The sequence below is a fragment of the Oncorhynchus mykiss genome, chromosome 20 (genome assembly GCF_057628025.1).
Source record: "Oncorhynchus mykiss isolate SJ-2025 chromosome 20, ASM5762802v1, whole genome shotgun sequence".
Classification (NCBI taxonomy): Eukaryota; Metazoa; Chordata; class Actinopteri; order Salmoniformes; family Salmonidae; genus Oncorhynchus; species Oncorhynchus mykiss.
In genome coordinates this window covers 42,719,378-42,744,069 of record NC_143041.1, presented here as the reverse complement: position 1 = coordinate 42,744,069, position 24,692 = coordinate 42,719,378, and the positions used below count along the sequence as shown (strand labels likewise).

General features: G+C 42.9%; 1 protein-coding gene across 2 annotated transcripts in view; it reads left to right on the top strand.

The window, feature by feature from the left end:
• Positions 1-22,690, top strand: part of LOC110499543 (nuclear protein localization protein 4 homolog) — a 34,262-nt gene extending 11,572 nt beyond the window's left edge. For both annotated transcript variants that reach the window (XM_036956312.2, XM_090213107.1), the window contains 7 exons: positions 2,619-2,817; positions 4,708-4,868; positions 12,148-12,219; positions 13,081-13,173; positions 13,605-13,721; positions 19,644-19,746; positions 20,194-22,690. In XM_036956312.2, the coding sequence (XP_036812207.1) occupies positions 2,619-2,817; positions 4,708-4,868; positions 12,148-12,219; positions 13,081-13,173; positions 13,605-13,721; positions 19,644-19,746; positions 20,194-20,357 (909 nt within the window). In that variant the 3' untranslated portion in view covers positions 20,358-22,690. The remainder of the gene's footprint in view (positions 1-2,618; positions 2,818-4,707; positions 4,869-12,147; positions 12,220-13,080; positions 13,174-13,604; positions 13,722-19,643; positions 19,747-20,193) is intronic.
• The last annotated feature ends 2,002 nt before the right edge of the window (positions 22,691-24,692 follow it).

Sequence of the window (24,692 nt, the reverse complement as noted above, 5' to 3'; positions counted from 1 at the left end):
CACTCAGGGAGAACAGGTGCAGGAGAACATCTGGGTTGTATTCCCCGTCACTCAGGGAGAACAGGTGTAGGAGAACATCTGGGAACAGGTATAGGAGAACATCTGGGTTGTATTCCCCATCACTCAGGGGGAACGGGTGCAGGAGAACATCTGGGTTGTATTCCCCATCACTCAGGGGGAACGGGTGCAGGAGAACATCTGGGTTGTATTCCCCATCACTCAGGGGGAACGGGTGTAGGAGAACATCTGGGTTGTATTCCCCGTCACTCAGGGGGAACAGGTGTAGGAGAACATCTGGGTTGTATTCCCCATCACTCAGGGGGAACAGGTATAGGAGAACATCTGGGAACAGGTATAGGAGAACATCTGGGAACAGGTGTAGGAGAACATCTGGGTTGTATTCCCCATCACTCAGGGAGAACAGGTGCAGGAGAACATCTGGGTTGTATTCCCCATCACTCAGGGAGAACAGGTGCAGGAGAACATCTGGGTTGTATTCCCCATCACTCAGGGAGAACAGGTGCAGGAGAGCAGCTTCTATCTCAAGGCCATCAGACTGCTAAACAGCAATCACCAACTCGGAGACTGCTGCCTACAAGGAGACCTAATCACTGGCCACTTTAACAAATGGATCACTAGTCACTTTGTACAATGCCACTTTAGTAATGTTTACATATCTTACATTACTCAAATGTATTTACTGTATTTTATACCACCTACTACACTTTGCCTATGCCACTCGGTCATCACTCATCAATATATTTATATGTACATATTCTCATTCACCCCTTTAGATGTGTGTGTATGAGGTAGTTGTTGGGAAACTGTTAGATTACTTGTTAGATATTACTGCACTGTCGTAACCAGAAGCACAAGCATTTCACTACACTGGCATTAGCATCTGCTAACCATGTCTGTGACAAATTCAATTTGATTTTAAGGACAGCTACTGTCCAGTCTGACTGGCCCATCATTATAGACCACTGGGGTCATGAGGCACTCATCAATATGAGGCATTCCCTAGATTCCTCAGTCTATACAAGATAGGGGCTTTAAACAGCTTCCATATGCCCTCAGGCCATAGTGTATGTAATGTGTAGGACGTTTACGCAGCCATCATGGATTTTAAGAAAGACGCCCAATCAGTGCATTCGAGAAGTATTCAGACCCTTTCCCTTTCTCCACGTTTTATTTTATATATATATATATATATATTGTTCTAAAAGGGATATTAAAAATTGATTCCCTCATCAATCTACACACCATACCCCATAATGACAAAGCGAAAACAGGTTTCTAGAAATGTTTGCTGATTTATTAAATACGTAATACCTTATTTACATAAGTATTCCGACTCTATGCTACGCGAGTCAAAATTGAGTTCTGGTGCATCCTGTTTCCATTAATCAGCCTTGATGTTTCAAACAACTTGATTGGAGTCCCTCTGTGGTAAATTTAAATTGATTGGACATGATTTGGAAAGGCACACACCTGTCGATATAATGTCACAGTTGACAATCCAAGCCATGAGGTCTTAGGAGTCGAGACACAGATCTGGGGAAGGGTACCATAAAATTTCTGCTGCATTGAAGTTCTGCAATAACACAGCTGCCTGGCCAAACTGCGCAATCGTGAGAGAAGGACCTTGGTCAGGGAGGTGACCAAGACCCCGATGGTCACTCAAACTCCGGAGCTATGTATATCTGTAGAGATGGGAGAACCTTCCAGAACGGCAACCATCTCTGCAGCACTCCACCAATCAGGCCTCTATGGTAGTGGCCAGACAGAGGAAGGAAACCTGGCGACATCCCTACGGTGAAGCGTGGTGGTGGCAGCATCATGCTGTGGGAATGTTTTTCAGGGACTGGGAGACTATTCAGGATGGAGGAAAAGATGAACAGAGTAAAGTACAGAGATCCTTGATGAAAACCTGCTCCAGAGCACGACCTCAGACTGGGGCGAAGGTTCACCTTCCAACAGGACAACGACCCTAAGCACACAGACAAGACAACGCAGGAGTGGCCGTGGACAAGTTTCTGAATGTCCTTTAGTGGCCCAGCCAGAGCCCGGACTTCAACCCGATCGATCGAGCATCTCTGGAGAGACGCTCCCCATCCAACCTGGCAGCGCTTGAGAGGATCTTCAAAGAATGGGAGAAACTCCCCAAATGTGCCAAGCTTTTAGTGTCACACCCAAGAAGACTCAAGGCTGTACTTACCAAAGGTGTTTCAACAAAGTACTGAGTAAAGGGTCTGAATACTTATGTAAATGTGATATTTCTGTTTTGTGTTTTATAAATTGGTATAAATGTAATAATAAAAAAAACGTTTGCTTTGTCGTTATGGAGTATTGTCTGTAGATTGAGAGGGTGGGTGGGGGGGGGGTTTAAAAAAATCTAGTTTAGAGTAAGGCTGTAACAAAATGGGGGGGAAAAGTCAAGGGGTCTAAATGCTTCCTGAATGCAGTGTATGTTACTATAGCTGTCCACACCAGAGAATTACCTTACGAATATATAGGTTACTCGACAAAAGTATAATATATATTCTTAGTCCAACAATGTGGAGTTTGATGTGCTTGACTTTGCTGACCGTAGTTTTCCTATGTGGTCTTTACTGAAGGTGGGGTGGATCTTCACTGACCTTCTCTCTGAGGACACCAGGATAGGCACGGTCAAATACACCAGGAACAAGGACTCGTACTTCCTAAGTGCGGAGGAGTGCATCACGGCTGGACACTTCCAGAACCAACAGTGTAACCCCTGCAGACTCTCACCCGACGGACACTTTGGGTCCAAGTTTATCACTGTGGTGGCCACAGGTACACGGACCTAACAAGGCCATCTAATGACTTCTACAACAGAATCCTACCAGACCAGAAGCAGGTGTAGATGTGTCCTAGTTGTCTGACTCGCTCTATAGCAGTAGGTACAGTTGAAGTTGGAAGTTTACAAACACTTAGGTCATTGAAACTCGTTTTTCAACCACTCCACAAATTTCTTGTTAACAAACTATAGTTTTGGCAAGTCGGTTAGGACATCTACTTTGTGGATAGCACACGTTATTTTTCCAACGATTGTTTATAGACCGATTATTTCACTTATAATTCACTATCGCAATTTCAGTGGGTCAGAAGTTTACATACACAAAGTTGACTGTGCCTTTAAACAGCTTGGAAAATTCCAGAAAATTATGTCATGGCTTTAGAAGCTTCTGATAGGCTAATTGACATCATTTGAGTCAATTGGAGATGTACCTGTGGATGTATTTCAAGGCCGACCTTCAAACTCGTGAAGATGCTGGAGGAAACAGGTACAAAAGTATCTATATCCCAGTAAAATGATTCCTATATCGACATAACCTGAAAGGCCGCTCTGCAAGGAAGAAGCCACTGCTCCAAATCGCCATTTTAAAAAGCCAGGCTACCGTTTGCAACTCCACATGGGGACAAAGATCGTACTTTTTGGAGAAATGTCCTCTGGTCTGATGAAACAAAAATAGAACTGTTTGGCCATAATGACCATCGTTATGTTTGGAGGGAAAAGGGGGAGGCTTGCAAGCCAATGAACACCAATCCCAACCATGAAGCACGGGGGTGGCAGCATCATGTTGTGGGGGTGCTTTGCTGCAGGAGGGACTGGTTCACTTCACAAAATAGATGGCGTCATGAGGAAGAAACATTACGTGGATATCTCAAGACATCAGTCAGGAAGTTAAAGCTTAGTCGCAAATGGGTCTTCCATATGACAATAACCCCAAGCATACTCCCAAAGTTGTGTCAGAATGGCTTAAGGCCAACAAAGTCAAGGTATTGGAGTGGCCATCACAAAGCCCTGACCTCAATCCTATAGAAAATGTGTGGGCACAACTGAAAAAGCATGTGCGAGCAAGGAGGCCTACAAACCTGAACTCAGTTACACCAGCTCTGTCAGGAGGAATGGGCCAAAATTCATCCAAATTATTGTGGGAAGCTTGTGGAAGGCTCCCTGAAACGTTTGACCCAAGTTAAACAATTTAAAGGCAATGCTACCAAATACTAATTGAGTGTATGTAAACTTCTGACCCACTGGGAATGTGATGCAAGAAATAAATTATTCTCTCTACTATTATTCTGACATTTCATATTCTTAAAATAAAGTGGTGATTCTAACCAACCTAAGACGGGGAATTTTTATTAGGATTAAATGTCAGGAATTGTGAAAAACTGAGTTTAAATGTATGTAAACTTCTGACTTCAACTGTACATGGTGGACTTTGCTTTGAGGATAGTAAAACAGCACGTTGTTTCAATACTTTAAATTTTTAAAAACCTTTTTGTATTTAGCTAAGCAAGTCCGTTAAGAACAAATTCTTATTCTACAATGACGGCCTACCCCGCCAACCCTAACCCGGACGACGCTGGGCCAATGGTGCGCCGCCCTATGGGACTCGAACCTGGGTGTTTAGTGACGAGTGTTTGCACCGACCGGCTCACTACAAGTTTGGGATGTGAACTTGGGTGTGAATGAAATGTCCCATGGATTAATGAGATGAGGATATTTCACCACAACCATGGCCATGAGTCTATGAATATAATGTGGCTATCCCGGGCCTGCACTATTGTATAACGGATCAATCATGCTTGATGATGATGATGATGACTGCCTGTCTTGTGATTTTTTTCCAGATGTTCTGTGAGGGTGACTGTGTGCCTCACTTCCTCTCCCTGCAGGTGGTCCTGATAACCAGGTGCACTTTGAGGGTTACCAGGTGTCTAACCAGTGCATGGCTCTGGTCAGAGATGAGTGTCTACTGCCCTGCCGAGACGCCCCCGAGCTGGGCTACGCTAAAGAGTCCAGCACAGAGCAGTACGTACCGGACGTCTTCTACAAGGTACAGTTACAAGGAGAATCTCTCACCACTTCACTAATTTTTACTGCTCCTAATGTTTATTTTTTTTTAAGGCTAAAATGGCAGGAACAAAATGTTGATTTTAACAAACAAAAACAAAAAAATGTCATCCAGTAGATTGAGTTAGCCGAAAGGGAACTCTGTGTGAATAAATGGTGCTAGCTTGGACCTGAGGTAAACCTAATGGATTACTGCTTTATAGAACTAACAACACGTTTTCATCACATGACATCTTTCCAAGAATGTGCGAATGACAGAATGAATGCAACCCAAAGATCTTAATCTCTCTGTTTTTAGAGCATTTATTTTTTAATTTTACCTTTATTTAACTAGCCAAGTCAGTTAATAACAAATTCTTATTTTCAATTACGGCCTAGGAACAGTGGGTTAACTGCCTATTCAGGGGCAGAATGACAGATTTGTACCTTGTCAGCTTCGGGATTCGAACTTGCAACCTTTCGGTTACTAGTCCAATGCGCTAACCACTAGGCTACCCTGCCGAGCATAGGTGGTCATCTCCAGCCTGATTTGGTGTCACACTTTCCCCCCCCCCCCCCCCCCCCCCCATCCCCATCCCTATCCCTAGCAAACACAGCTGATTAAACTAATGTAATTCTAAACTGAAGATCATGATTAGGTGATTATTGGAGTCAGGTGTGTTAGCTGGTGCTCGGACAAGACTGTGGCACCAATCAGGCGCTCGAGGACTGGAATTGCCAATCCCTGGTCTAGGGCATAAGCACCTCCCTCATCCTCTCTGCCTAGGGCATAAGCACCTCTCTCATCCTCTCTCTGCCTAGGGCATAAGCACCTCCCTCATCCTCTCTCTGCCTAGGGCATAAGCACCTCCCTCATCCTCTCTCTGCCTAGGGCATAAGCACCTCCCTCATCCTCTCTCTGCCTAGGGCATAAGCACCTCCCTCATCCTCTCTCTGCCTAGGGCATAAGCACCTCCCTCATCCTCTCTCTGCCTAGGGCATAAGCACCTCTCTCTGCCTAGGGCATAAGCACCTCTCTCTGCCTAGGGCATAAGCACCTCTCTCTGCCTAGGGCATAAGCACCTCCCTCATCCTCTCCCTGGTCTAGGGCTTAAGCACCTCTCTCATCCTCTCTCTGCCTAGGGCATAAGCACCTCTCTCTGCCTAGGGCATAAGCACCTCTCTCTGCCTAGGGCATAAGCACCTCTCTCTGCCTAGGGCATAAGCACCTCTCTCTGCCTAGGGCATAAGCACCTCTCTCTGCCTAGGGCATAAGCACCTCTCTCTGCCTAGGGCATAAGCACCTCTCTCATCCTCTCTCTGCCTAGGGCATAAGCACCTCCCTCATCCTCTCCCTGGTCTAGGGCATAAGCACCTCCCTCATCCTCTCTCTGCCTAGGGCATAAGCACCTCTCTCATCCTGTATGTGTGAATCCATGATAACAATGACGGCGGAACAACATGGTTGTGGATGGAATTGCAGGATCTCAACAATGATACCTGGATGAAGTCTGAGGACAAAGTGAGGGAAAATGATCTCTGAGAAATTGAAGATGGATCATAGGAAGATTTGAGGTGGAGCATGCCCAGAGGACTAGAAAACTCACCACCAACCCAGGTGACAAGCCCAGGCCAATAGTGGTCAAGTTCTTGAGGTTCAAGGACAAGGTAGCTGTTCTGGAAAGAGCCAAGAACTTGAGAGGAATGTGCATCTTCCTCACCAAGGACTATCCTGAAAAATGTGCGCCAGAAGAGAAAATAACTTATCTCGGGCCATGAAAGTTGCCGGAGCGCGTTGGGACATTGCTTACATCTGCTATGTCAGCCTCATTGTCCACCCTCGGCCGTGAGGCCAATACTTAAAGCTTAAGCAAGACCAGTGATACTAGCAAGAGCAGTGATACTAGCAAGACCAGTGATACTAGCAAGACCAGTGATACTAGCAAGACCAGTGATACTAGCAAGACCAGTGATACTAGCAAGACCAGTGATACTAGCAAGAGCAGTGATACTAGCAAGACCAGTGATACTAGCAAGAGCAGTGATACTAGCAAGACCAGTGATACTAGCAAGACCAGTGATACTAGCAAGAGCAGTGATACTAGCAAGACCAGTGATACTAGCAAGACCAGTGATACTAGCAAGACCAGTGATACTAGCAAGACCAGTGATACTAGCTAGAGCAGTGATACTATCAAGACCAGTGATACTAGCAAGAGCAGTGTGCCGGTTTCTTATTTTTTATTTTCACCCTCCCTCCCAAAAGCCTGGAAGGGATGGGAGACGAACCTATGGGTTTGTAGCTTCAACCCCGCAGCACACGCAAATGGACTGATGTTTTTTTTTTTTTAAATCCTCTTTGTTTGTTCTTTTCCATATTATGTCTGAGGCTACCCAGGAAAGGGCTGAAAATAGCCCATATTAATATATGTAGCCTCAGAAATAAGGTTCATGAAATCAATAACCTGGTAACATCAGATAACAACAATAATATATTAACCTCTTCTGAGACTTGGATCTTGGATCTTGGATCATTCCTTTTGATACAGCAGTAGCAATAGCAGGATATAACATATATAAAAGAGAAAGGAATACTTATGTTTTTTTTTTTTTTCTCTCTATATACCCTAAACTAAAATATAGACGCAACAATTTTACTGAGTTAGTTATATAAGAAAATCGGGCAATTTAAATAAATGAATTATGCCCTAATCTATGGATTTCACATGACTGGGCAGGGGAGCAGCCATGGGTGGACCTGGTGAGCCAGACCCAGCTGATCAGAATGAGTTTTAACCCACAAAAGGGCTTTATTACAGACAGAAATACTTCTCAATTTCATCAGTTGCTGGGTGGCTGGTCTCAGACTATCCCGCATGTGAAGAAGCCGGATGTGGAGGTCCTGGGCTGGTGTTGTTACACGTGGTCTGCAGTTGTGAGGCCGGTTGGACTTGCTGACATTTTCTAAAACGACAGAGGCAGCTTATGGTAGAGAAATTCTCTGACAACAGTTCTGGTAGACATTCATGCAGTCAGCATGCCAATTGCACGCTCCCTCAAAACTTGAGACATCTGTGGTATTGTGTCATGTGAGACAACTGCACATTTTAGTGGCCTTTTTATTGTCCCCAGGATAAAGTGCACCTGTGTAATGAGCATGCTGTTTAATCAGCTTCTTGATATGCCACACCTGTCAGGTGGATGGATTATCTTGGCAAAGGAGAAATGCTCACTAACAGGGATGGAACCAAATTTGTGCACAACATTTGCGCGAAATAACCTTTTGGTGCGTATGGAACATATCTTGGTCCCTTTTTATTTCAGCTCATGAAACAAACACTTAACATGTTGCTTTCATATTTTTGTTCAGTATATATTCAGAGACAAATCTCTGAAATGCTTAGAGAAGATCTTTTTGTCAAGTGTTGTTGGAGTGTTGTGGTTACAGGTTCACTTGGCACATCTAAAGCCTTTAATTATGAGGTGTTACTATAGTGACTGTTAGGCCAAGTGCTATCTAAATAATGTGTGAAATGCTTGATAGTGTATGTGATGTAAACAGAGAGGTATACTTTCTTGGGAACCAGAGAATATTGATTAATCAAACTGTCTGCTCAAGAGGAAGAAGATTATTTTTGTACCTATTAGATGCAGTGATCTATCTAGGAGAGCCGATGTTCCAAAAGCTGGGCCTAAAATGGTGTGTAAGAGATCATACAAAATATTCTGCTGTGACTCTTGTGTCTGATGTGATTTATAAGGAGTTTCCAGACGCTGCACTTTTGACAAATTTGCTTCTTCTAATTATTGATAAACATTCACCTGTTAACAGTTCTAACAGTCAGTCTCTTAAGGGTCTGTGGATTGATGGGAAATTGAGACGCTATGTTTGAAAGAGATGGGAAAGCGATTGGGGGGGGGGGGGGGGGGGGGCTGCACATCTGACTGGCTGACTTACTGCAAATTGAGAAATGATGACTAAACTCAACAAAAATAACTGTATTATGAAGCCAAGATGAATGATGGGGAAAAAATCTTAGGAGTACTTTTTAAAATCATGGGCAGAAAAATCATGGGCAGATTATGATTCCTTCATTGGCGAAGGTGACAAACTCAGGCAGGAAATGCCAGCAACTAACAGTGAGCGATTCATATTCATGCATGATAAAAGAGAACAGCATTGTAAGTTTGAATTTTGTTAAGTTAGTGTGGGAGAGGTGAGAATTATTATTGATCAATACTTAAACCTGGCATTGACAACTTGGAAAGCTACTGAGGATGGTAGGAGTGGCCATAAAGTCAGCTATCTGTCACATCTTTAATCTGAGTCTAGAGGAAGGTGTTAGTTATCTGGCCTGGAGGGAAGCCAAAGTCATTCCGCTACCCAGGAGTGGCAAAGTGGGTTTTACCGGTTCTAACAGCAGACCAATCAGCTTGCCAGCTCTTTAAAAAAAAAACTGTTGGATTTTTTAAAATTTATATATATATATATATATATATTTTTTTTAACCTTTTTAACCAGGCAAGAACAAATTCTTATTTTCAATTACGGCCTAGGAACAGTGGGTTAACTGCCTGGGCAGAACAACAGATTTGTACCTTGTCAGCTCGGGGGTTTGAACTTGCAACCTTCCGGTTAATAGTCCAAATGTTTAAAAAAATTATGGCTTTTCAACCAATGGCATATTGTGGCTAAAGATCTATCGATCGAATATAACTTTTCTTTAATAGAAGCTTCTCTAATGTCAAACGTGTGGTGTACCATGGCAGCTCTCTTGGCCCTCGTTACTATGTTTATCAATGCCCTGTCACTGCTATTTAACAAACCCTGTGTGTCCCATGTATGCTGATTCAACCATATACTTGTCAGCAACCACAGATAATGAAGTCACTGAAGCCCTTAACGAAGAGTTGCAGTCTGTTTTGGGTGGCCAGTAATAAACTTGTCCTGAACACCTCTACAACCAAGAGCATTATATCAGCTGGATCTGGTAATGAGTGGTGTGGCTGTTGAACAAGTTGAGGAGACTAAATTACTTGGCGTTACCTTAGATTGTAAACTGTCATGGTCCAACCATATACAGTACCAGTCAAGTTTGTACACACCTACTCATTTTCACTATTTTCTACATTGTAGGATTATAGTGAAGACATCAAAACTATGAAATAGCACAATCATGTTGTAACCAAAAAACGGTTAACCAATCAAAATATGTTATTTGAGGTTTTTCAGAGTAATCCTCCCTATGCCTTGACAGTTTTCATACTCTTGGCATTCTCTCAACCAGCTTCATGAGGATTGCTTTTCCAACAGTCTTGAAGGAGTTCCCACATATGCTGAGCGCGTGTTGGCTGCTTTTCCTTCACTCTGCGGTCCAACTCATCCCAAACCATCTCAATTGGGTTGAGATTGTGGAGGCCAGGTCATCTGATGCAGCACTCCATCACTCTCTTTGGTCAAATAGCCCGTACATCAGCCTGGAGTTGTGTTGGGTCGTTGTCCTGTAGGAAAACAAATGATTGTCCCACTAAGCGCGAACAAGGATGGCGTATCGCTGCAGAATGCTGTGGTAGCCGTGCTGGTTAAGTGTGCCTTGAATTCTAAATAAATCACAGACCGTGTCACCAACAAAGCCCCCGTACACACACCATCACACCACCTCCTCCATGCTTCACGGTGGGAACCACAGATCGTCCGTTCACCTACTCTGCGTCTCACATAGACACGGCGGTTGGAACCAAAAACCTCAAATTTGGACTCATCAGACGAAAGGACAGATTTCCACCGGTCTATTGTCCATTGCTTGTGTTTCTTGGCCCAAGCAAGTCTCTTCTTATTATTGGTGTCCTTAGTAGTGATTTCTTTGCAGAAATTTCACCGTGACGGTCTGATTCACAGACTTCTCTGAACAGTTGATGTGTCTGTTACTTGAACTCTGAAGCATTTATTTGGGCTGCAGTCTGAGGTTGCAGTTAACTCTAATGAACTTGTCCTCTACAGCTCAGGTAACTCTGGGTCTTCCTTTCCTGTGGAGGTCTTCATGAGAGCCAGCATCATCATAGCGCTTGATGGTTTTTGCAACTGCACTTAATATTAAGTTCTTGAAATATTCTGTATTGACTGACCTTCATGTCTTAAAGTAATGATGGACTATCGTTTCTCTTTGCTTATTTGAGCTGTTTTTGCCTATATGGACTTTTAGCAAATAGGGTCATCTTCTGTATACCACCCCTACCTTGTCACAAGACAACTGATTGTCTCAAACGCATTAAGAAGGAAATCAATTCCACTAATAAACTTTGAACAGTGCACACCTATTAATCAAAATGCATTCCAGGTGAAGCTGGTTGAGAGAACGCCAAGAGTGTGCAAAGCTGTCATCAAGGCAAAGGGTGACTACTTTGAAGAATCTCAAACAAATCAACATATCACATGTGTATATACTTTTTTTTGGTGACTACCTGATTTCATATGTGTTCTATCATAGTTTTGATGTCTTCACTATTATTCTACAATGTAGAAAATATAAGAAATATGAAACCCTGGAATGAGCAGCTGTGTCAACTTTTGACTGGTACTGTAGATTCAATAGTTGTAAAGATGGGGTGAGGTCTGTCCATAATAAACAGATGCTCTGTTTTTGTTTTGACACCACACTTCAAAAACAGGTCCTGCAGGTTCTAGTTTTGTCTTACCAGGCGTAGGGTCAAGTGGTGCAGGGAAAGATCGAGTTAAGCTGCAGCGGCCCAGAACAGAGCGGCACATCTAGCTCTTCATTGTAATCAGAAGGCTAATTGAAATAATATGCATTCCAGTCTCTCTTGGTTAAGTGTTATTTTTATGAGGAACAATGGTGTGTGTAGTCTACTTACACACACAGCTCTGACACGCTCACACTTACCCCACCAGTCATGCCACCAGGGGTCTTTTCACTGTCCTCATCCAAAACAAATTCAATGACCCAGTAGGTATTAGATCCTTGGAACTCTCTTCCGTCTCCTATTGCTCAAATGAACAGCAAACCTGGTTTCAAATAAACAGAACGCAAAGCCTCGCAGCACAACGTTTCTCCCCTATTTGATATTTTGTGTATGTATTGATGTGCCATTGTATGTAGTTCTGTCCTTGTCTATTAATGTTCTGTATTATGTCTTCATGTACTGTGTGGACCACAGAAACAGCTAATGGGGGATCCTAATAAAATACCAAATAACTATTGGAACAGTTACAACTGTCGTATTTCTCTCCATTGATTGTCATTTTTCTTCATCCCCCTCAACAGGACAAAGATAAATTTGGCAATGACATCACATATTTAGCCCGGCCCCTTCCTGTGGAGTACCTTATCATAGATGTGAGTATGAAAGAATGTGGGTGTGTACATTTGACCTTTTTTTTATGCAGGTTTAAAGAAGGGAATCAACCAATGACATGAGGAGTGGTAGGGCAGGTTTTAGAGTTTAGGATACATAGCAGGGCCAGTCAACTGAAATACGCTTCTTTTAATATTAGTTCATTAACATTCTCCATCTAACTAGCAAGTGTTTCACATTTCTAGTTGCTATGTGTGTTTTGCGAACAACTAAATTGTTCAACTGAAGGTTTGCCCGACGCTGTAAAGATGTCTTTCTCCTTCCACAATAATGTTGTAAAATATTGGCAGCTCCACGCCATACAGAAATATCCAAATCACCATAACTCTACCAACCTATCATGAGGTTGTTCTGTCCAATGATGAGCCCAAGAAAATAAAGAACGAGATGGACTCGCCAAATATTTACTGGCACCAGCTGAGAGCACTTTGTTACTTCTCTTGTATTCCTCTGTTGTCGTCTCGTGTTCCGCTCTGTTGTCGTCTCGTGGTCCTCCGTTTTCATATTCAACTGACATCTGTTGTCTTGGCTCTACATCTCGCTGATGTCAAAGGGACTCTCCAAGATGGAACTGTCTTCCAGTCTGTTAACGCTTCTCTAACTAGCAGACTGCGCTATGGGATTCATTTAAGATATTCTTTGAGTTATGGTTTCAAATGTTTTCGGAAAATGAGCAGAGGGACTCGGCTGTCCTATCTTCAGGGGGAAGCTGGTTCCACCATTGTGGTGCCAGGACAGAGATGTTTTAACTTGGCTCAGCGGGAGAGGTGGGGAGGGCCAAGAGACGAGAGGTTCCAGTCAGTTAACTTTGTTTGTCACTCCTTCTATCCATCTCTATCCAGATAACCACCACCTTCCCCAAGGACCCCCAGTACACCTTCAGCTCCACACCACGCTTTCCCATAGAGAACAGAGACATCCTGGGAGAGACACAGGTACACATTGACACACACACACAGCTAAATTGGTTGTTCTGATGTGTGAGGTTTGGTATTTTGTTTTCTTTCAGTGGTCAAAGAATGACCTACATACAGAAGGCTCCGAAAAGTGTTTTTCTGACTTTGTTTAACCAGTTGCGGCGAGCAAACCCAGATCCGGGATCCTATTTATAGACCTAAGCTCATTACCATAACGCAACGTTAACTATTCATGAAAATCGCAAATGAAATAAATATGCTAGCTCTCAAGCTTAGCCTTTTGTTAACCTACTTTGGCAACAGCCATTATTTCTCTGTTTCGATCTGACCTGATCACATGATTGTCTGCCAATTCATCCTAAGAGTCCCTGGGCTATGGGGGTCATAGGAAGTTATTATTCTTGGTCATATTCCATGTTTTCCCCTTCCTGTGTGTGTGTGTGAGACAGGATTTCCACAGTTTAGCGACGTACCTGTCCCAGTGCACCTCGACTGTATTCCTGGACATGGTGTCTGACTTCCACCTGCTCCTCTTCCTGGTCACCAACGAGGTCATGCCTCTCAGAGTAAGTTCTGCACACACACACTCACACCGTACCCCCATTCACCCATACTGTCACTCACTCACTCACATACAGACTTGTACACTAGGGTTGGTCATGCCTCTCAGAGTAAGTTCTGCACAGACACTCACACTGTACCCCACACACCCATACTGTCACTCACTCACTCACATACAGACTTGTACACTAGGGTCGGGCGAATTTACAATTGCGTTTCATCGACAAGAGAGAATAAAACAATTGTTAAATATACTAATGGAATAGGAAGTTTAAACAAATGATCATTTTATAACACTTAGAAACAAATGAACAATGGCAAATGTTAAACTAATAGGCCTATTAGGATATGCCTTTTACCTATCAAACTGTAGAAATCCTAAATATAGACCTACAAGTTACAACATTTTAAGAAATGAGTGTGAACCAAGTAAGTAAGTAACCTAGAGTAGTGAGTGAAGGGGGGAAGAACACATTGAAAATATGTCTCATGGTTTGACAGAATATTTTAGCCTATCCTATACTCATGTATTTGGCCAATTCTTTTTTATTTTTTTATTTTACCTTTATTTATCTAGGCAAGTCGGTTAAGAACAAAATTCTTATTTTCAATGACGGCCTAGGAACAGTGGGTTAACTGCCTGTTCAGGGGCAAAACGACAGATTTGTACCTTGTCAGCTCGGGGATTTGAACTTACAACCTTCCGGTTACTAGTCCAAAGCTCTAACCACTAGGCTACCCTGACGCCCCGAGAAGGTTCGGTCACACACATTTCCTAGGTGGCATAAGTCCGGATGGATATTGTTTTGGAGTAGGAACAATAGCCTACACTTGATACGTCTATAATATTCATTTTTAAAGGGTAAAGAAATACTAAGTGATATCTGGGTATTTCTATGGACAAGAGAAACACAGCCTGTTTTAATCGTCTTTCTGCAGTCTAGACTAGATACAGAAAAATTATTAGCAATGTGTCCATTATATTGCTTTCTTCCCGCCAATTGACCCTTCCATGGGGGGGGGGGGGGGGGGAATACACGGTACAATCGTATGTCAACGATGTTTATTAGTGTTGTCACAATATCAGAATTTGGACCAATAACAAGCTTAGGGTTACTTTATTCGGAAGTGATACTCGATACGGAAACGATACCAAAAAACTAATGTGTATCACAGAACTTTTTTAAAGTAGTTTAAAGTAGTTTAAAGTAGTTTAAAGTAGGGGCGTGGATCAGAAAACCAGTCCGTATCTGGTGTGACCACCTTTTTGCCTCATGCAGCGCGACATCACATCTCTTTCGCAAAGAGTTGATCAGGCTGTTGATTGTGAGCTACTGTCCCACTCTTGTTCAATTGCTGTGTAAAGTTGCCAGACGTTGGCGGAAACTGGAACACGCTGTCGTACATGTCAATCCAGAGCATCCCAAACATGCTCAATGGGTGACATGTCTGGTGAGAATGCTGGCCGTGCAAGAACTAGGGCATTTTCAACTTCCAGAAAATTGTGTACAGATCCTTGCCACATGGGGCTGTGCATTATCATGCTGAAACAATAACGAATGGAGGGCGGGTGAATGGCACGGCAATGGGTCTCAGGATCTCGTCGTGGTATCTCTGTGGATTCAAATTGCCATCAATAAAATGCAATTGTGTTCGTTGTCCATAGCTTAATTCTGCCCCATACCATAACCCCAGCGCCACCATGGGGCACTCTGTTCATAACGTTGGCATTAGAAAACCGCTTGTCCACACGACATCTATCCGGTACAGTTGAAGCCGATATTCATCTGCGAAGAGCACACTTCTCCAGCGTGCCGGTGGCCATCTAAAGGTGAGCATTTGCCCACTGAAGTCACTTATGACGCCATATTAAAGTCAGGTCAAAACCCTGGTGAGGGCGACGAGCTTTGAGATGAGCTTCCTGGAGACAGTTTCTGACAGTTTCACCAGCTTGTCCAGGTGGCTGGTCTGATGATCCCGCAGATGAAGAAGCTGGATGTGGAGGTCCTGGGCTGGCGTGGTTAAACGTGGTCAGTGGTTGTGAGGCCGGTTGGATGATCTGCCATTTTCTCTGAAAAAAAAAATGTTGCAGGGGGCTTATGGTAGAGAAATTAACATTAAATTCTCTGGCAACAGCTCTGGTGGACATTCCTGCAGTCAGCATGCCAATTGCACGCTCCCTCAACTTGAGACATCTGTGGCATTGTGTCGTGTGAGACAACTGCACATTTTAGTGGCCTTTTATTGTTCCCAGCACAAGGTGCACCTGTGTGTAATGATCATGCTGTTTTAGTCAGCTTCTTGATATGCCACACCTGTCAGGTGGATGGATTATCTTGGCAAAGGAGAAATGCTTACTAACAGGGATGTAAACACATTTGTGCACAAAATTTGAAAGAAGTAAGCTTTTTCAGCTCATGAAACAGGCCCAACACTTGATTGCATTCATAATTTTGTTCAGTGTATATTGCTGTCATAGCAAGTTATGAGTGCATTTCAAACACTTCTGAGCCCGAAAAGTACTGAAGTTTCGGTATATCGGACAAAACGAATGTTTGCACAGGAAGATGGAATGATGTGTCATTCCAGACATCGCCCAACCGTATTGTGCACACCCTCACTCTCTCACTCTCTCACACCCTCACACCCTCACTCTCTCTCACTCTCAAACCAAAAACGTTCAAGCACAATGTTTTGGTTTGTTGTCATGCTGCAAAAGGTTCAGATTATCACCACATTCGTCCGTTGTGGAAATTATTTGGTGTCTTAACCCGTCAATAAGTTTTTCCTTACAGTCTCTTTGTTCACAGAAAAGCCTCTATATTGCAATAGTCCACACATTAGTGAGATACAATGGATTTTACACCGCCTACTACGATTCCCAGAGTGCATTTCAACTCCCAGGGAGCAATGCTTCGCCCATGACTGCTGGCTGGCTAGTGGCTACTTCTAGCAAGCCCAGATAAATATGATGTAGTCTAAGTACGTAGTTGTCATAGTGAAGTTTAGAGTGCATTTCACATTTACTTTTTGGTTGTAATCATATTATTTTAGTGCTCGCATAAATGTCATGAATACTTTGCCTTCAGGAAGTATTCATAGCACTGGACTTATATCAAATTATAGTTGTTACAGCATTAATAAAACATGTATTTGAGTTGTTCACACATTACCCCATGATGACAAAGTGAAAAGATGTTTTTAGACATTTTTGCAAATGTATTGAGTCAGCCTTGAGTCGCGTATTGAGTCAGCCTTGAGTCGCGTATTGAGTCAGCCTTGAGTCGCGTATTGAGTCAGCCTTGAGTCGCGTATCGAGTCAGCCTTGAGTCGCGTATTGAGTCAGCCTTGAGTCGCGTATTGAGTCAGCCTTGAGTCGCGTATTGAGTCAGCCTTGAGTCGCGTATTGAGTCAGCCTTGAGTCGCGTATTGAGTCAGCCTTGAGTCGCGTATTGAGTCAGCCTTGAGTCGCGTATTGAGTCAGCCTTGAGTCGCGTATTGAGTCAGCCTTGAGTCGCGTATTGAGTCAGCCTTGAGTCGCGTATTGAGTCAGCCTTGAGTCGCGTATTGAGTCAGCCTTGAGTCGCGTATTGAGTCAGCCTTGAGTCGCGTATTGAGTCAGCCTTGAGTCGCGTATTGAGTCAGCCTTGAGTCGCGTATTGAGTCAGCCTTGAGTCGCGTATTGAGTCAGCCTTGAGTCGCGTATTGAGTCAGCCTTGAGTCGCGTATTGAGTCAGCCTTGAGTCGCGTATTGAGTCAGCCTTGAGTCGCGTATTGAGTCAGCCTTGAGTCGCGTATTGAGTCAGCCTTGAGTCGCGTATTGAGTCAGCCTTGAGTCGCGTATTGAGTCAGCCTTGGATCTTTTATTTCAGCTCATGAAACATCGGACCAAACACTTTACATGTTGCGTTTTATATTTCTGTTCGGTAATAGATTTAAGTCAACTGTATCTTGGCCACTCCGTGTCATCTTGGAAAGCAACTCCAGTGTAAATTTGACCTTGTGTTTTAGGTCATTGTCCTGCTGACAGGTGAATTTGTCACCCAGTGTCTGTTGGAAAGCAGACTGAACCAGGTTTTCCATTTAGGATTTTGCCTGTGCTTGGCCCTGTTCTGTTTATTTTTATCCCCCAAAAAACTCCCATGTCCTTGCCGATGAGAAGCATACCCATAACATGATGCAGCCACCACCATGCTTGAACATATGAAGTGTTACTCTGTGACGTTTTCTTGGATTCTTTTCCAAACATTATGCTTTGTATTCAGGACATAAATGTAATTTCTTTGGCACATTTTTACTTTAGTTCCTTGTTGCAAACAGGATGCATGTTTTGGAATATTTATGTTCTGTACAGGCTTCCTTTTCACGTTCATTTAAGATCGTATTGTGGAGCAACTACAATGTTGATCCATCCTCAGTTTTCTCCCGTCACTGCCATTAAACTCTGACTTTTAAAGTCACCATTGGCCTCATGGTGAAACCCCAGAACTGTTTCTTTCCCCTCTGGCAAATGAGTTAGGAAGGACGCCTGTGTCTTTGTAGTGACTTGGTTTATTCATACAGCACCCAAAGTAATAACGTCACCATCCCCAAAGGGATATTCAATGTGTTTTTTGTTTTTACCCATCTACCAATAGGTGCCCTTGCTTGTGATGCTTTGGAAAACCTCCCTGGTATTTTTGTGGTGGAATCTGTGTTTTTGAAATTCACTGCTCGACTGAGGTACCTTACAATTGTCTGTATGTGTGGGGTACAGCGATTGAGGTAGTCTTTCAAAAATGTCACACACTTACATAGTGAGTCCATGCAATTTATGTGACTTGTAAAGCACATTTTTACTCCTGAACTTATTTGGGCTTGCCATAACAAAGGTGTTGAATACTTATTGACTCAAAACATTTTAAGCTTTTATATTTTTAATTCCACTTTGACATTATGGGGTATTGTGTGTAGGCCAGTGACACAATCTAATGAAATAAATCTAATGTAATCCATTTTAAATCCAAGCTGTAAAACAACAATGTCTCAGGGTGTGAATACTTTCTGAAAACACTATGTTCAGGTCATTATCTCCTAAAAAAATGTAATGTAGCTGCTAGTAGAATGTTACAATACAAACGTCACCTGTAAAATAGTTTGTCGTTTTGCAACTAAACCGCCATTTGCACTGCTTTGTAACACATTTTTGCATATTTGTCGTTATCTGCTCTTAAGTTCATAGTTCACTTCTGGAGCCAGTTTTGTCAACAAGCTTTGGGTGTGGAGATATGGTGTTTCTGTTAGAAGCCATGCTGTGGGCATTTTCTCCTCTCGCTTGCTTCTCTTAAGTGGCTTGCACTGTCAGCTGCATGGGCGCAAGTAGCCTGGCTAGCTATCTACTGCTCCCTTGAAGATTGAGAGGAGCAAGTCTGTCTAGCAATATGCCAATCTGTAGATGACGTGTGACACATTTTGATACCGAAGTGACAAGAATGTGTTCTAGTATTAAAAAAAACGACCAACGTTTCAGTATACCGTGAAAAACTGTTTTTACAGGAAGATGGGACAATATTTCCTTCCAGACATCGTCCAACCGTATCTCACACACACACACACACACACTCTCAAACCAAAAACGTTCAAGCACTATGTTTTGGTTTGTTGTCACGCTACAAAAGGTTCAGATTATCACGTTATTAACACATTTGTTCAATGTGGAAATTATTGTGTATTTGTCAACAGTACTCCCCCCCCCCCCCCCCCCCCCCCTCCTTAGCGCTTTGTTCATGGCAACTTGGCTCTAAATCCTTGATTTGATGTCATCTATCGTTTAAAAATCACACTGTTTCCCTGCATTTCATTGGGGTTAGCTTGGCGTGGCCAGAAAATAGTTACGTAATGTTTTTATAATTTTTTTACCCAAATATGTTCTCATTATTTGTTCCCAGGACAGCATTGGTCTGCTGTTGGACGCTGTGAAGACGAAAGACGAGGAGCTGGCTCAGACCTGGAAGAAGTCTGAGCAGTGGGCCACTATCGAGCAGTTGTGCAGTAAGTACCTCTGGCCATCCAGGTATGACACTGACATGCCTTAGTTGAAATTATTACATTTCTATCACTGTTGAAGAGTAATGGGTTGTTATTTTTTTCTTAATACCGTTATTTTACTTTTAGATTAGTGTGTATTGTTGTGAATTGTTAGATATTACTGCACTGTTGGAGTTAGGAACACAAGCATTTCACTACACCCGCAATAACATCTGCTAAATATGTGTATGTGACCAATAAAATTTGGTTTTGGATTTGATTTTAAAGTGATTGAGTTAAACTTGTCTTGCATTCAATTCAGTAGAACTTTATTGACCACAAAGATACATTTGGTTGGAGCTCCTTTCATGTATCATCCCTACATATAAAAAGGAAGTCTGAAAAGTCCTTCCTGGTTAAGAGTCACCGCCACTCTTATGTCCCTGACCCCTCTCTCCCTCCTCTCCTCAGGCACGGTGGGTGGGCAGTCATCGGGCCCTCAGGAGTACGGGGCCATGGGCGGGGGCCCCTCTACCCCAGCATCCTCCTCGGCGATGTGGTCTTGTCTCCACTGCACCTTTATGAACCAACCAGGCACAGAGCTCTGTGAGATGTGCAGCCTGCCGAGGGGTTAAACCCCACCCCTGCCCTGGCCCCCGTGTTTCCCGAACACCTCTACCCACCCGCTTCCCTTATCCACCAACGACTTCGCACCGGGATTGGATACTGCAAACAGCTGCGTGATTGGATGTCTCCTCTTGCCCCCCCCCCCCCCCCCCCCCCCCCTCTGTCCATTCAATCTCAGACTGCTGTGGGGTTGACAAGCGCAAAACGATGGCATTTGTTTACACCAAATCAAATGATTTAACAAATAATGACTGTGCTCTCATCTCTCTCACGCGCTCTCTGCCGTGGCCCCTGACTGAGACTGGCTGGGACATGTTTAGCTGAAAGCACTTTGGCAACAAGGCTTCTTCCCTCTTCCTCCCCACGGTTCCTTACGTTGCTCCATGACCTGGCGCCAATAAATGTTGCTGTGCTTCAGGGACAACAGCAAAGGAAAGACTCAAATCATTTTAAGTTATATGTCACTCACACCGACCGGTGCACCCTTTCGCTCTCGCGACTTAGTCTGGAAAGTCTGTGTAAATAATATACATTCCTTGAGGAAGGATTGATTGCTGTTTTATTTAATTGCACATGAAGCGTTTTGTTTTCATGATTGTAGCTACAGTAGATATCGGGTGTGTTTTTTTTCTCATTTCTCCCAAGAGTTTATCAGACACTGACGGTCTATCCAGAAGATCTCTTGATTGGCCCGAACCTCTTCACAGAGTTATACAATTAATCTATCAGGCACTATCATAAACCTAGCTGTTTTATTTGAGTTTTTTGTATTGCAGTAGTGATGTGTTCTCGGTTGCTCAGGCACTTTCCCCTAAGTTGATGCCCTGCCCTCAGGAGTGAGTTTGGAGTGATGGTCCTAGCATTTAATGAAACCATTCGATTTTGGGTTATTTGGTAAGTTTGGTAAAGTTTTGAAGCTTATAGTACGCCATGTTTTGTTTTGTTGACAGCTTTTAGATGCTTGCTTACTGGGTTAGCTACCAACACTGCGTCTCTCTCTTTCTCTCCTTCCCTGTCTTGCATCGGTTCTCCTCTTTTGACTGGCGCCCGTCTAGGAGGGGCCAGAGAGGTATGGAATGCTTTTTAGTCCTCCGACGTTCCCTATGGGTCTCCATCACTCTGCCTTCAAAGACACTATAGGTCACAGGTCAACATAGCGGAGAGAGAGAAAGATGCCTTAATGGTCCCATGCCTTTTAGCAGGCCAATGTGCTGTGCACCTGGGATGGAGAGAGGACGAAAGGTGGCGAGGGAAGCAGGGGGAGGGGGAAAAAAAGAGGGATTGTGAAAGAACTGGGAAAGGTGGTGGCTAGGCAGGGCTAAAGAGCTCATGGTGCGTTTGCTTCTGTTACAGAGAACCAATATTTTCTCTCCACACTAAAAAGCTGTAAAACTGAACTCATTCCAACAGTAATTATTTGACGTCAAATTACTTATGTCCACAGCACAATCATTTCAGTAGGGTATGTTTTCTCTTCTCATGTCCCCGTTTTAGATACAGATTACAATGATCTAGGTACACCATTTAATGTCTGAGAACAAGTACCTATTCCACAGTGTCTCTTGGTCAGCACAGGGGAGGTGTCTGTGTTATTTCACACAGAACGCTGATTCAATTCATTCAGCTTTATATTCTTATAAAGTGGCCAAACCTTGACACTGCTATTTTGATGGCATTCAATGAAGTCTTTGGTTTGAATTGGGTTTTTTTTGTTAGATATTTACTCCCTAATTTGACACTGTAGCAGTCAGATTTAGTCTAACAGATACCTCAACTTTTTCCAGCCTTCAGGTATTTCCTGGAGAGGGATATATGTAGCGAGCACGTCCAAGTGGTTGAGCCTGTCGTCACTTGAGGTTTTCCTCCATTTTGGGGCTGATATCAGTAAATGATCCTTGTCAGTTGAATGGAGAAGAGGGGTCATGGGTTTCAAATTCTACCTTTTTTTTTATCCCAGATTAGTCTTTTTTTTTTTTGTAAGCGCTCGGGAGTAATTTTCATTGAAAAAGTTTAGTTTTTATTTTGTAGATTTTATTTGAGAATGGTTTAAGGTTATTTTGCCCATTTTTATATCCACTTCCCCCTGTGTGAGTTGTTGAGAACGATTATCTTAAAATGCATAAAATAAGTCCCCGATCTGGTCCAGGGAGTTACGTGTGGGGCTTGTTGATGCTGAGTTTCAGCCACACGCAACGCCTTGGACCAGAGCTACATAAATCCTAACTTCCCACTCTGAGCTGAAGAACTGGACCCTGAAAGAAAGTTGTATGATGCTGTAGACCTGGATTTTAATTTAATATCAGAAATACCAGTAAAACAATAAACAATTCCTATCAATGAAGCACCGTGTTTGTTCTGTACTTTTAGGCTGATTTTTGTCTTCTCCCTAACAGGTTTTAGGTTTAGCTACAGCAGAAAGCAGAACTTGAGGTGAGGACGAATGTTTTAGGCCCGCCGAAGTTACGAGTTACTCGTTTTAATATAACAATATAATGCGTATCTTTATAAAATATATTCTGATTACAAAAAATAACGATTGACTATATGTATAACAGTAGGTGAAGAAATCCATGTTGGTAACATGGTACTCTCTGCATTGTCTTTGGAAAATGTATTCAGACACCTTGAATTTCTCCACATTTTGTTACGCTAGCCTTATTCTAAAATGTATTACATCGTTTTCCCCCCTCATCAATCTACACACAATGCCTCTCATAATGACAAAGTAAAAACATTTTTTTGCTAATTTATACAAAAAAATTAAGCTACAATATTACATTTACATTAGTATTCAGACCCTTTACACAGTACTTTGTTGAAGCACCTTTGGCAGCGATTACAGCATTGATTATTCTTGGGTATGAAGCTACAAGCTTGGCACACCTGTATTTGGGAGTTTCTCCCATTCTTCTCTGCAGATCCTCTCAAGCTCTGTCAGGTTGGATGGGGAGCGTTTCCACAGCTAATTTCAGGTCTCTCCAGAGATGTTCGAGTGGGTTCAAGTACGAGCTCTGGCTGGGCCACTCAAGGACATTCAGAAACTTGTTCTGAAGCCACTCCTATGTTGTCTTGGCTCTGCTTATTGTTGTTGTCCTGTTGGAAGATGAACCTTCGCCCCAGTCTGAGGACCTGACCACTCTGGAGCAGGTTTTCATCAAGGATCTCTCTCTACTTTGCTCAGTTCAGCTTTGCCTCGATCCTGACTGGTCACCCAGTCCCTGCCACTGAAAAACATCCCCACGGCGTGATGCTGCCGCCACCATGCTTCACTGTAGGGATGCTGCCGCCACCATGCTTCAACGTGGCGATGGAGCCAGGTTTCCTCCAGATGTGACGCTTGGCATTCAGGCCCCAGAGTTCAATCTTGGTTTCATCAGACCAGAGAATCTTGTTTCTCATGGTCTGAGAGTCTCGAGATGCCTTTTGGCAAACGCCAAGTGGGCTGTCATGTGCCTTTGACTGAGGAGTGGCATTTCTAAAAATCTGTATAGGTATTGTGTGTAGATAGATGAGGGGGAAAAAACAATGTAATACATTTTAGAATAAGGCTGTAACGTAACAATATGTGGAAAAAGTCAAAGGGTCTGAATGCACTGTAGGTTTTACATGATGTCATGATCTATTTGTAATGAGTATGGAGGAGAGGAGGCTTTCTCAGTACCACATTCCTTTAATTAAACCGGTTTAGCAGGTTTAACTTCTAAAGCCATTTAGAAGGAAACAGTGGAAAAATAACGCAGTAAAAATATCAGACAAAACATTTGAGGTTAGTGCACATTGTTAAATTTAGTGCATGGAAAGTGTTTGATCATTTCCTATTGTCACTTTTTGTTTTTAAGGGAGTATACATAAAACTATTAAAATTAGATGTGTCGACAACCCAATAGTTATTCTGAAAATATCTATCACAGTAGGCCTAGTGCTACTTGATTTCCAGAGTTACCTTAAAGGGATACGTTGGGATTTTGGCAATAAGGTCTTTATCTACTTTCCCCAGAGTCAGATGAACTCACTTTTTATTATTTTCTGTGTCCAGTATGAAGGAAGTTAGAGGTAGCTTTGAGAGACAATGCTAACGTGCTTTAACTCAATGACTGGCAGCCTTCCAGTCATTGTGCTAACGCTAGATAGAAATTGCTATAGCGCTAGTTAGCCACTTTCTTCAGTTTGCACACAGACATAAAAATGGTATACACGAGTTAAACTGACACTGGGGTGGTACATTAAAGGCCTCATTGCCAAAATCCTGACGTATCCCTTTAAAGCCTATATTTTTGTCAGAGTTTATTCAATCTGATATTTTCAGATTCAATGTGTTGTTTTTATTATGTATGATGTGACCT